General features: G+C 34.0%; 3 protein-coding genes across 10 annotated transcripts in view; 1 reads left to right on the top strand and 2 right to left on the bottom strand.

Annotated features, from left to right (window-relative positions):
• Positions 1-3,976, bottom strand: part of LOC126778855 (protein bric-a-brac 2-like) — a 37,586-nt gene extending 33,610 nt beyond the window's left edge. For 4 of the 7 annotated variants that reach the window (XM_050502579.1, XM_050502580.1, XM_050502573.1 and 1 more), the window contains exons 1-2: positions 3,825-3,976; positions 3,483-3,636 (exon numbers count right to left, since the gene is read on the bottom strand). The gene's annotated coding sequence lies outside the window, so the exon portion shown is untranslated. The other 3 variants (XM_050502575.1, XM_050502574.1, XM_050502577.1) reach the window with 3 other exon arrangements.
• Positions 1-12,475, top strand: part of LOC126778799 (interaptin) — a 301,055-nt gene that overhangs the window by 183,610 nt on the left and 104,970 nt on the right. The gene's annotated exons all lie outside the window — the stretch shown is intronic.
• Positions 5,704-12,468, bottom strand: LOC126778887 (26S proteasome non-ATPase regulatory subunit 13). Its single transcript, XM_050502634.1, has 10 exons — positions 12,302-12,468; positions 12,116-12,229; positions 11,476-11,611; positions 11,104-11,252; positions 10,572-10,731; positions 9,406-9,512; positions 8,828-8,906; positions 7,726-7,866; positions 6,875-7,026; positions 5,704-5,854 (listed from the first exon to the last, which is right to left on the bottom strand). Exons 1-10 carry the CDS (start codon positions 12,415-12,417, stop codon positions 5,851-5,853), a joined length of 1,158 nt encoding a protein of 385 aa, XP_050358591.1. The 5' UTR covers positions 12,418-12,468; the 3' UTR covers positions 5,704-5,850.

Here is a 12,475-nt window from a genome sequence, read left to right as displayed (position 1 = left end):
GTACATCGTATTCGTTAACATAACTTAAACGATACTTTCGTTTTTTTAATAATATGCCGGGCCGGTTGGCGTGCTTGGTAGATGGCACCCAGGACAGACATTTGTGTGTATGAACATGTCTGTTTGTCCTGAGTCTGGGTGTAATTATCTATATAAGTATGTATTTACAAAAGAAAAGTAGTATATGTAGTATATCAGTTGTCTGATTTCCATAGCACGAGCTCTGCTTAATTTGGGATCAGATGGCCGTGTGTGAATAATGTCCCAGGATATTTATTATTATTATTAATTAAGTGTTAATTATCAATGACATAATATATAACGTACAATTGAATTAACATATTTTGACGATAAACATGGTATAGTTATAGAATTAATAATAATAATATATATGAATAATTGATTTTCATATATATTATTATTATTAATTAGACATTTATAGATATATGTACTTGCGGCTTATGTATATCTGGACGTGTATTTCTGACAAATTACTAATATATTGTGGTCTAAATATTCAAGATATATATCACAGATAGGACTCGTTCGGAGTGGATATCGAATTGAAACGAACTAACATTACTTTATTAGTGTATTAAGCTCTATTCTTGTATACAGTTTCATCTCTAATTAATATTACATACAAAGAAAATAGACAGATTTATAATCCAAAAATAATAATTGTTACTAACTTAAAATAATATATAATTAATCCTCAATCAATATAGTAATAAAAAAACTAATAAATTAATCAAAATTACCCTACTACGTAGTTCAGTACATAAGCATAGACGCTGCATAATTTTTTCTACAGTAACATTGATGACAATTATTTTTTATTTAGTGATTTTATTCATAATCTATAATTATAAAATCGCTTAAAATTACTGAGTCTAGAAAGCTGATTTTTTTTTTTATAAAGAAACACTCGCTAAGAAAGGATTCGGAAATTTTAACTTTAAGTGGGAAAATGGAAGTGGTGAGTTTGTATAAATTTCGACCATTTCGAGTAAGATGGTTTTGTTCTGTGTCTGTTCAATTTGTATTAACTACAAATTTATTCAGTCTTACTTTCTTAAGGGTCGCTTAATAATATTCATACGAGATAATATAACTTAATACATAATAATAACTTTAACAGAAAATGTATTTATCTAATTAAGTTATTTGTTAATTCTAATAGATCAAATCAAAAAAATTCTTAATTTAAATACAATTTATATTTCGTTATATTTGAACAGACAAAATCTTTTCATCTAAAATAAGATTATTTACCGCGATTATTTGGAATTCATTAGAATAATTAATTAGATAGGTATATGAAAAATCATCAAATTATTCAATGGTCAAATATTTCCATACATCCCGTTTCGAACAATTAGTCTATGGTAAATATTGGGCAGAAACGTAAATTTGAAGTAGACATTTTGAATTAAACTCTTGAAGCATCAGAAGGGAGCGATATCTAAAAGATAAGCAAAAAAAGCTCCCTAGCGGGGGGGTCTGGCAGGGCATCGGCCAACGACCCTAGGGGCGCGCCCGAAATAGTCCGCGCGGGGGTCTGTAGCCTGAGAGCGGCATGAATCGTTTATATTTGGAAACATTTTGAGGCCAGTATTTTTTTCTTAGAAATACGATTCGTTCAACGGTACATCATGCTAAATGACCTCTTAAGACAATTGTGAGAGCATCGTGCTATACGATATGGTCACACTCCTTTTCTGGTTCATTCATATCTCCTGCTATAATTAATATATATTTAATTGATAGATTTATACTACATACAAAAAATACAAATAAGTACTTAACAATGGATAAATTCATATCAATTCAGACCATGTTTGAAAATTTTCATGATAATTAAAATTAAATATGTTAGTCATATTGGTTTTAAAAAATGCCATAAGCAATGGTATATTTTTTTAAAAACAGCAATATCTATTAAATGATGTAATGTCCATCTGTATGTAATGATCTAATATCCATAGTAGTCTTGAATCTAAATATTTCTATAGCAGAATAAAAATAAATTTCATATCCATATTGAAATTATTGAAAGATAACATAATGCTACGTCATATTTTATACCTTTTGTTTTAACAATAACAAGATTTATTATTATGGCTCCATAAAAAAAATATTACCCTGAATGACTTTTTTATACACAAAAGTAATTATTTGGTATATAATTAAAAGTAAACGCATCAATATCGATTTGTTACAGAGGTCAGAAATAATTAGCGAGACTGCTTAATTGTCTTGACGTGATATTTAGAATAATTCTAATTACATTATTATTTTTTTAAATATCTAACACAGTTTGTATAAAAATGGGTCAAATACGTAACCTCAATTTTGGAAAGTGGTTAAAAACGGAATATGATCGACAACAACCAGTACAAAAACAATATTACACGTGATTTGAAACTTCACACACATTATTATCATAATAATGGATTCTAATTAGCCTTAACTGGCAGAACTGAATAATACAAATTTTGCGTCAACGCACTTAAAATATTAAAATGACTATATTGCTTACTTGACAGACGTAAAAAAAAATATTCTCTCGAGCTACTCATATAAAATAAATATATGCCATTTTATACATTTTTTTTCTAAGAATATGATGTCAATGTCAGATAGTAAAAGCATCGAATTGCCGACTTAAATTTCTCGAAGATGAACAGCACGCTCAAACGCTCGTGATTTGTGAATCATCACTTTAACAAACGATATCTAATACCTGCGATATACTCAATGCTTCTAACATTGAACGCTTATCTATCTTGAATTTATTACTGATATAAATTTAATTTATACGTAAGAAATTCAAATTTACACGGTTTCGGAAAATCACAATGCAAGAGAAGAAAAATACAAAAAAAAAAACAACTTTGGCATCCACTCTGAGGTGTGTTCGAAATAATCTTATCAGAGTTTTTACGTTCCACGACGCTGTAAACATTAGGTTTGGTCATTTGACCGATAAAGTGCAAGTTAACAGCTAAAAAATATATATAAAGACAAGAACGAAACTCACCGGACAGGTAAATCGGTATCCATATTTATCAATTATACATTAAGTACACATGAAAAAATTAGAAGCACAAATGGCACTGTAATATCCTTCTGATTAACAAATAACTCCATGCACTCTTGAGCGCTATACGAAAGCATAATGGTTAAAACATGAGCACAAAGCCAGCATTTGGCCGATCCCAAAATAGTATATCGCAGGCCCCAACTAATGTTATAAACATTCGTGCATGAACGACTGACTCACACATGCAAGCCCCCAATAAAAAAAAATCAATATTTAAACAATTAGTTGTTTCTAAGTTTAGATACCGAGAAAGGGTCTAATGCAACGCGAACGATACAAGTCAACGAAATGGTCGTCTATCATTTGCTGAAAAATGTGACTTTTCACGACCACAAGCTCTATTAAGAAAAATATGCTAAAATAGACATATACTCACAGGAGTGAGCGACCGCGCGGAACCACATCACGTATGCAATTAGCGGCGTCTGATGTTTTTTAACTATGAAAAATCAATAATTTTTAAGAGCACAAATTTGTTCATATTTTCCAACAGACCCTGCTTTCCTCCCGCGGTCTCAGTCGCGCGGACACTTAAAAATGAAAAACCTATTGCAAGAAAACTGTGCACGAAAGAGATGCATATACGTCGTCGATTGTAAATAATGACAGAAAAGAATCATAATAAACGAGTGAGATGGGTAATAGCCTCGAGAATACAACAAATACATTAATCATTACGTAATTCAATAATTATGTGGTTAAGCGAATGTTTACTCACCATATAATGTGATATTTAGATAGATTGTTTAGATTTTTCAACATTTTTATTATATTGCGAATGCATTTTGACGGCAAGCAACCATCCGTCACACGGTCGCCATTTACATTTTACAATAGCATTCTTAATCATGCACTTGGCTATTTCACATCTGTAAATATGACGTCTGAAATATTCATAGTTGCCATTAAACTAAATATAAAGTGTGGGGAAATACATCGCTAAAGTGTATTATAAATAGAATAAATATAAAATGGGCTAAAATAAGGTTGTAAGAAATATATTTCATATCGATTTGTAATCGATACAAGATAGTGGATACTATTTTTCTTTTCTAGCAACATTTATAGAGTTGTCTGATTGTGAAGTTAATAAAATTGAAGAATTATTACGAACGAAACTTACAAATATTATTTACATATTTACTTAATTTTAATAAAGTTTTTCTTATTTTATATTTATAATAATCTGTTTTGTCTTATTAAATATTTTTTTGGTATGCGGGTGTAGAAAATGTAATTATAATTTTGCAATTTGCTTAAGACGTAGGACAAACCAATTCGTTTCAAGAATAATAATTGTTGCAAATTATTCTTTTCTTTATCTGATTTTAGAAACATCTTTGTTACCAATTTTAATTTCGACTATAAAATGAAATAAAGGTGTATTTTCAATTACGGTGACTCTCAAGATTAAATTTTATTGAGAAATGTATAATGATTTTTACGATAGTTAGACCCCAAAATATTCAAATAACTTGCAAAATGCAGCTGAACGGCTTACTTTCAAGTTTAAATGTACCTTGGATACCCTGGTAGGATACCTCCGGTCAATGGCTTAAATATTTGCCTAGCTTTAAATAATAAAAACATTATTGATCTAAAGTAACTGCCTATAAATATACCACTGGGCTTAGGCCTCCTTTATAGAACATTTCTCTTATTCCACCATACCGCTCCAATGGTTGGTGGATGCACAAGTTGGATTTGCATCCGAGACCTACAAGTTTGATTTAAGATTCACATATTCCGACCACTGGGCTACCCTGTCTCTCAGTATCTTTAATATTGAATGTTCTTATTATTGTCTCATTAAGTAATGAACAAGTTTTGCTAATTTTTAATTGAACTAAAAAGTGGCTGTTCTTTGTTTTGTTTACTATTTTTAGTTTTTATGATTCTTACTCTGTATACTTAGGTTTTAGTATATTACAGGAATTAGCTACTGGTGGTAGAGCTTTGAGCAGGCTCGTCTGTGTAGGTAGTACCACCCACTCATCAGATATTCTACTGCAAAACAGTAGTACTTGTTATTGTTGTGTTCCGGTTTGAAGGGTGAGTGAGCCGGTTTAATTACAGGCACAAGGGACAGCACATCTTTGTTGGTGGTGCATTGGTGATGTAAGCAATGGTTAACATTTACAATGCCAATGTCTATGGGCATTGGTGAACACTTACCATCAGGTGGTCCATATGCTTACCCACCTTCCTATTCTATATATAAAAAAAATTCTTATACGAATAATTATATATTTCATTTTATTTGTAATTCAAATATTATTTTAACATGAGTTAGGACAGTAGCTGAAAGCACTGTCCTGTATTCAGTTAAATAATATTTTAACATATTTATTATTAAATATGAGATAGAGGGGTGGTGAATAAAATAAATTCATAGCCAGTACCTGTTTTTATTGCATGTATCAAGTTTCATTAAGATGTTTTTGTTCTCCGTACTTTTTGAATAAACATGAACCATGTTTTAAGAAATAAACAGATACAAACAACAAAAAAAAAACAACTTTTTTATGCCTTTCCATTATATCTTTTCTAAGGATATATAAGTATTTACATAACTTGCGTTTCACAACTAGAAATCATGAACTTCACATATAAATTTGTACAATTTAAAAACACTTAGTAGAAATATAAAGACAATTTAAATTAAATTTATTTATTTCCAGACATACATTCAATATAACATCATTTGCTTCCGGTTTTCTGATTCTCTGCACACTTTTGCGTTGTTACCTAAAAAACCAATAATATTTTCTATAATTATACATATTATATAAATAAATCTCATACATAGAGTTCATTGCAATTACAATACATTTGAGGAAGGGAATGGAAATTTGTTGAAAAAAAGACAATAAATATTTAGATAATATAACAGTTATAGAATAATAAATTTGGAGGATTATTCAAGTTTCAAGTGTAGTATAAAATTGACATACAAATATGATTTATGTTTAAATTGTTTTTTTTATGGTTAGAGTTTGTTTTCTTTTGTATAATTAGTTCTTAGAAAATCTTGATGTTACCTAATAGCGTAACATTACATGTAATCCCTCCCAAATAATGAGTGCATGTTGTATTTGTCATTGTGACAAAATGACGTACGTAATAATAATGTCCTCCAGACCGATTTCGGCCACGGCGGCCAATCTCAAGAGAGATTAGCCAACTACGCAGGAGATATTATAATGCACAAGTGTGTGCGCAAACACAGGTGCACTCTCTATTCCCTAACTTTCATAATCCAATGGGACGGCGATCCGACACGACCGGAAAGAGTTCAGGCGCAGGACCTACGGCTTTACGTGCTTTCCGAGGCACGAGCACTTCCAGACTCCGAACTGTTACTGAGATTCTGACAGAAAAACCCAATAACTTTTTATTGGTCGACCTGGGAATTGAACCCAGGATAAACGGCTGGTTTATCTAAACCAACGAGGCAATCAAAATCAGATTGTGTATGTATATTTGTGATTATAATTCATCTCGTGCTTGACGGTGAAGGAAAACATCGTGAGGAAACCTGCATGTGTCTAATTTCATTGAAATTATGCCACATGTGTATTCTACCAACCCGCATTGGAGCAGCGTGGTGGAATAAGCTCCAAACCTTCTCTTCAAAAGGGAGAGGAGGCCTTAGCCCAGCAGTGGGACATTAAGAGGCTGTTACTGTACTGTACTGTATGTATATCGATGTAATTACCCCAGGCGAGTCATAAATAAATAAGTAACGTGACTACGGTCGCTACGTACAGCGTGAGCAGGTCTGGCGCGGCGCGGTTGAGCAGCAGCGCGGCGTCGCTGGCGGCCGCGCACCACGCGTCGAGGCGCTGCGCCAGCGCGCCCGCGCCTGCGCGACCCAACGCGCGCGCGCGCACCCACGTCACCGTCACCGTCTCCTGCACCTACGATGCACCAATTACATGTATACATTTAATGAAAACCAGTAACTAGACTTTTTTGCAGGTTTTCCTCGGTATAATCTACCTCACAGAAACGTAGTATGTTTACTTTGAATGAAATCTTGTAAAATTAATATTCAAGTGCTTCTAAGAGTCTACAAGAAGTTACGAAACGAAATTCTAGAAACTACAAATAATAAAGCTAGATTTTCTTTAATATTAACTGGTCAATATTATAGACTTACGTTTGGATATTATTAGAGGAATGCTTGTGTGTATGTGAGTAATTTTTACTAGTTAAATTCGTTAAATCTGAAATTTGTATGATATATGACAAATTTTAATCACCAACACACATGAAATAGTGGCATTGCATTTATTTATTAATTCGTAGAAATACGATTCGAATACAAAAAGCCTTGATAAGAAACTGCGATTGAACCTTTATAATGAATTCAATAAGAAATATATTATATTTGAAAAAACCAGGAGATTGTTTCATTTCCAGATTCATCTAAAAAGCAATAAATCAAAACGCACACAAACAATTTTTATTATCTTATTATTATAAGATATATTTTTTTAATTTATTTGATATTATAATAATATTTTACCTTAAAATAAATTCCGCTTAATTGCTAATTTAATATTATATATAAAGAATTATATGGCACAGTGTAATAACATGCTTCAATACATTACCTGATCGATGTGACCCCGGATTAGCTTATCAGCGAGCGCTTTCATCACGAGTAGTTCCACATCGCCTGGCGGTACACGGGCCTCTCTCGCAATCTCGCTGAATGTTAAGCGACGCTGAGCTGATGTGCGGTTGAAAGCCATCTGTAAAAATATATATAAATGTTTTTATTATTATTATTTTTGTATCATGCATTAAATTAAATCAAAATATACTTCATTCAAGTAGGCTTTTACAAGCACTTTTGATTTTTTACTTTACAGAATAAGATATTAAACTAGATTTCGCCCGCGAATTCGTCCGAAAGTAGAATCCACCCCACCCCTAAGGTGGCAAGTGTTAGATACAATAAAGCAGCCTATGTCCTTTTTCGGGTTACATACTAAATTTTATCAAAATAAGAAGGACAGATCGAGTTCGTACTACTGTTATAGATTCTAGATGTAAAGCTGCTACAGGTTCGGGATGTAGATTCTACAGAGAGGAACCGACAAAAAACTTAGCAGTTACTGTTTTTCATTGGCATTAAAATATTAACCATCCCTTAAATTGTCAATGCCACCAACCTTGGGAACAAAGATGTACTGTCCCTTGTGCCTGTAGTTACACTTGCTCACTCACCCTTCATACCAGAACACAACAATACTAAGTAATGCTGTTTTGGGGTAGAATATCTGATGAGTGGTACCTACCCAGACGAGCTCGCACAAAGCCTTAGCACCAAGTATTAATGTATTCTTTAACAAACAATCTAAATGTATTAAGGACATAAGGTGTTAAAAGTTTGTTTTATAAACATCTTTATATTTAAACAATTATTTCCTACTATGAATACACATAACAAAAAATCAAAAATATTGCCATCATAAAAAAAAAACACCTAACCATTATTTACTTTTAAACCAATTTTTTATTTTTGTTTTTCCATATATTATGTTATAATAATTGTTTATACTTAGAAATTAAATTAATAAAATACTCTTATCGGAAATTGTAGAGGTTGTAAAAGATACATTAAATTTTATAGTATTAAGTTTTCATTTTAATAGCGCACAAAGTCGGTTCATTGCTAGCTGGGAGAATCAGAAACTATAAATATATTACCTCCATTAAGCACAGAATAGCTATCTTTTGTCTCAATTGACGATCAGCACGGTGTAATTCTTGGTGTGGGGATTGAGCGCTGAAAGAATGAGAAAAAATTAATAAGAGAAAAACCTTGACTGCCTTGTCAGTCTAGTGGCTTGATGTAAGGCCGCAGACACGGAGATCCTGGGTTCAATTCCCAGGTCGGGCTAATAAAAAGTTATTGCCTCTGGCAATGCAATATTAAAGCCCAGAGTCTGGAAGTTGGAAGTGTGTACACTCCCGTGCCTCGGAAAGCACATCAAGCTGTTGGTCCTGCACCTGAACTCTTTCCGGTCGTGTCGGATTGTCGTCCCATCGGATTATGAGATTTATGGAAAAAAGAGTGCACCTGTGTTTCCGCACACACTTGTTCACTAAGTATTTCCTGCGTAGTTCGCGAATCTCTTGAGATTGGCCGCTGTGGCCGAAATAGGTCTGGAGGACATTCATTCATTCATCACTAATGTCTATGGGTGATGGTGAACACTTACCATGTAGTGGTCCGTCCGCCTATCTATATAATAAAGTATATCTAACAAAACACTATTTGTTACCGTATCTTTTCGAAGGCGAGGACGTCCCCAGAAGCCACGGCTCGGACCAGCTCGCAGGCCCAAGCATCAGGCGTGCCCTCGAGAGACTCCAGGATTGGATGAGCTAGCTGCAATACAATTGTAATTTATTATTCCAGCACTGATGCCAATGTTTCTGTATTCTTAATTGATTATATAGATATTTTTTACTTACTCTAGAAATTTAAATTAAATAATTATTATATATATATTTGTTGTCTGTGCCTTTGATGTATTTTATCTTTAATTTATATTAATGTCAGGCAGCATAACAATTTGCTTTAGGATTAAACGATGGAGATATGTTATTAATTTGTAACATATATATATTGGTTTATTTAATAATAATAATATCCTGGGACATTATTAACACACGGATATCTGATCTCAACCTAAGCAGAGCTCGTACTATGGAAATCAGACAGATATACTACATATACTACTTTTCTTTTGTAAATACTTATATATATATATATATATATATATATATATATATAAAATTACACCCAGACTCAGGACAAACAGACATGTTCATGCACACAAAGGTCTATCCTGGTTGGAAATGGAACCCACAACCTTCGACGTAAAATACAAGTATCTACCAATCACGCCAACCGGCCCGTCAAATTTTTGAACTTTATAAGTAAAACTTTACATACGTGAGTCAAAATGGTTCGATTGTAGTGTAAGCTCGTCTAGGTAGGTACGATAACACAATCCGACTCGACGGACGAGTGAGTCTGTATAAATACAGACACAAGAGAATTCAAATCTCGATATCATGGTTGGTTGGTTTCGAATTGTAAACATATTTGACTTCGTACGAGTACATCCAGTTTTTTTTTTATAAAATAGGAACGCGGACGAGCATATGGGCCACCTGATGGTAAGTGGTCACCAACGCCCATAGACATTGGCATTGTAAGAAATGTTAACCATCGCTTACATCACCAATGCGCCACCAACCTCGGGAACTAAAATGTTATGTCCCTTGTGCCTTTAATCACAATAGCTCACTCACCCTTCAAACCGGAACATAACAATACCAGGTACTGCTGTTTTGCGGTAGAATATCCGATGAGTGGGTGGGCCACCCAGACAAAGCCCTACCACCAGTGAAAAGTTGTGTGGGTAAAGCGTCGTCGTACCAGCTCGCCCAGGTCGTACACGGTGGGCGCCAGCACGGCGGCGAGCGCGAGGCGCAGCGCGCAGGCGCGGCGCTCGTCGGGGCGCAGCGCCGCGCCGCCGCCCGCGCAGCCCACGTAGCGCAGCGCCGCGCGGTAGTAGCGCGCCGTCGGCCCGCGCACCCTGCAACGCCCGACCGACTATTAGTAGCTTTTTCTTTCCAACTTCGATCTCTTACACTTCAACGTGTTTATATTCATATATATGTGATTAATTATGTTTACTGTTTAGCTAATATTTATTGTGTAATGCATGCCGAGACCACCTGTCGTTAGTAGAAAATTTAGCATGATAATTTCAACATGTAATACTGTGTCTACTCTCATTGCCTAAGTGAAACAAATAAATAAATAAATTCTTCTGAGAGCATCTGATGAGAACATTATATTATTATGGAAATTACATTTATGAATCCTATGTGTAATCCTTATTTAATATTTCTTTTCTTGAATGTAAGAATTTTTAAATAAACAATGGTTCATTACTAATTCATACCTGTAGTACTCGGAAGCAAGTTTGTAAAATCTTCCATGAACGGGTGTAACTCCATCGGCATCCTCCAATGTGTTCTCTAGGTCCTCAATAATCTTCTCCGTTGCATCGAGGTCATTGAGGTTCTCCAAATATATCTGTCCCTGTAGTACCTTTAATGTAATAAAAAAAATTATAATAGATGTAGAAAAAACTATAACCAGTATTAAATAATATTATGAGTGTATCCACTAATGATGTTTGCTTGGCCATTAGTAGTAAAAGAGGGCGGGCAGAATTAATTCCTGAGCACATTCTCCAAAATGTCTTCAATAGAGAACGGAAAGTGAAGCAGTATAACAGTTGTAAAAATGTACTATAAAATAACTTGGTTACCTTACAAAGAGCCAGGGCCTCATCATTCATTTTAACCTTGGTTTCCACTTTTTGTAAAAATGCAATTGCTTCTTTCTTATCCGTGTATTGCTGGATAATGTGTGCTACTATTTCAACAAGCGACAATGGATTGATTCTGGAAATTTCAAATTATATAAATGTGTGTGCAAGCATGTGGGTGTGGTAAATAGCAGCCTCTCATCATATTCTAAAGCCACTAACAGCAATACTTAGTATTATTCTAAGAAAGGTTTAGGGCATAAGAGAGTTTACTGGTGGTAGGGCTTTGTGCAAGATCATCTGGGTTAGTACCACCCACTCATCACATATTCTACCGCAAAACAGCAGTACTTGGTATTGTTGTGTTCCAGTTTGAAGGATGAGCGAGCCAGTGTAATTACAGGCACAAGGGACATAACATCTTAGTGCCCAAGGTTGGTGGCGCATTGTGTATAAGGGATGGTTAACATCTCTTACAATGCCAATGCCTATTGGCGTTTGTGACCACTTATCTCAGGTAGCCCATTAGCATCATAAAGATTTACTACATATATTCTTAGTAGAATATTGTACAAATTAAACAGCTACTTAAATAGTTTTTGAGAGCATTTTGTAATATTATGACTTGCAAATTACTTACTTGTTTTCAAATATAGATAAGAAGTTGTTGTATAGCTGTATTAGATTGTCGCCGGCCTGTAATGAAGGATGTTTTACTAATTCCAGCAGTTTTAGCGTAAGTTGATGCCATAATCTGAAAACAATGACATGTTAGAATTACCACATGAAAACCATCGAGTATACACGAGACAGAAGGGACACTTACTTCTTATTGTATAGCTCTTCTAACTTAGCCCAGTCTGCAGCCAATTCAGGTTCAGCAGTTTGTTTTTTAGAAAGAAAATCATTAACATCAACAACCGCAAACTTTACGGAGGCCATGTTTCAAAATTGTTTCGCGTAATGATCTGAAGTTAGCTGTAAATAGAATAAAATGTCA

The sequence above is a fragment of the Nymphalis io genome, chromosome 27 (genome assembly GCF_905147045.1).
Source record: "Nymphalis io chromosome 27, ilAglIoxx1.1, whole genome shotgun sequence".
Classification (NCBI taxonomy): domain Eukaryota; kingdom Metazoa; phylum Arthropoda; class Insecta; order Lepidoptera; family Nymphalidae; genus Nymphalis; species Nymphalis io.
Note: the sequence above shows the minus strand (reverse complement) of the source record. Positions and strands in the feature narration are given on the sequence as shown.

Excerpts from the sequence above, each read along its gene's own strand:
- LOC126778887 (XM_050502634.1), bottom strand. The coding sequence starts at position 12,417 with ATGGCCTCCGTAAAGTTTGCGGTTGTTGATGTTAATGATTTTCTTTCT. Across the intron at positions 12,230-12,301 it reads GAAGAGCTATACAATAAGAA|ATTATGGCATCAACTTACGC; the intron begins GTAAGTGTCCCT and ends CATTGTTTTCAG. Across the intron at positions 11,253-11,475 it reads AGGCCCTGGCTCTTTGTAAG|GTACTACAGGGACAGATATA; the intron begins GTAACCAAGTTA and ends ATTACATTAAAG.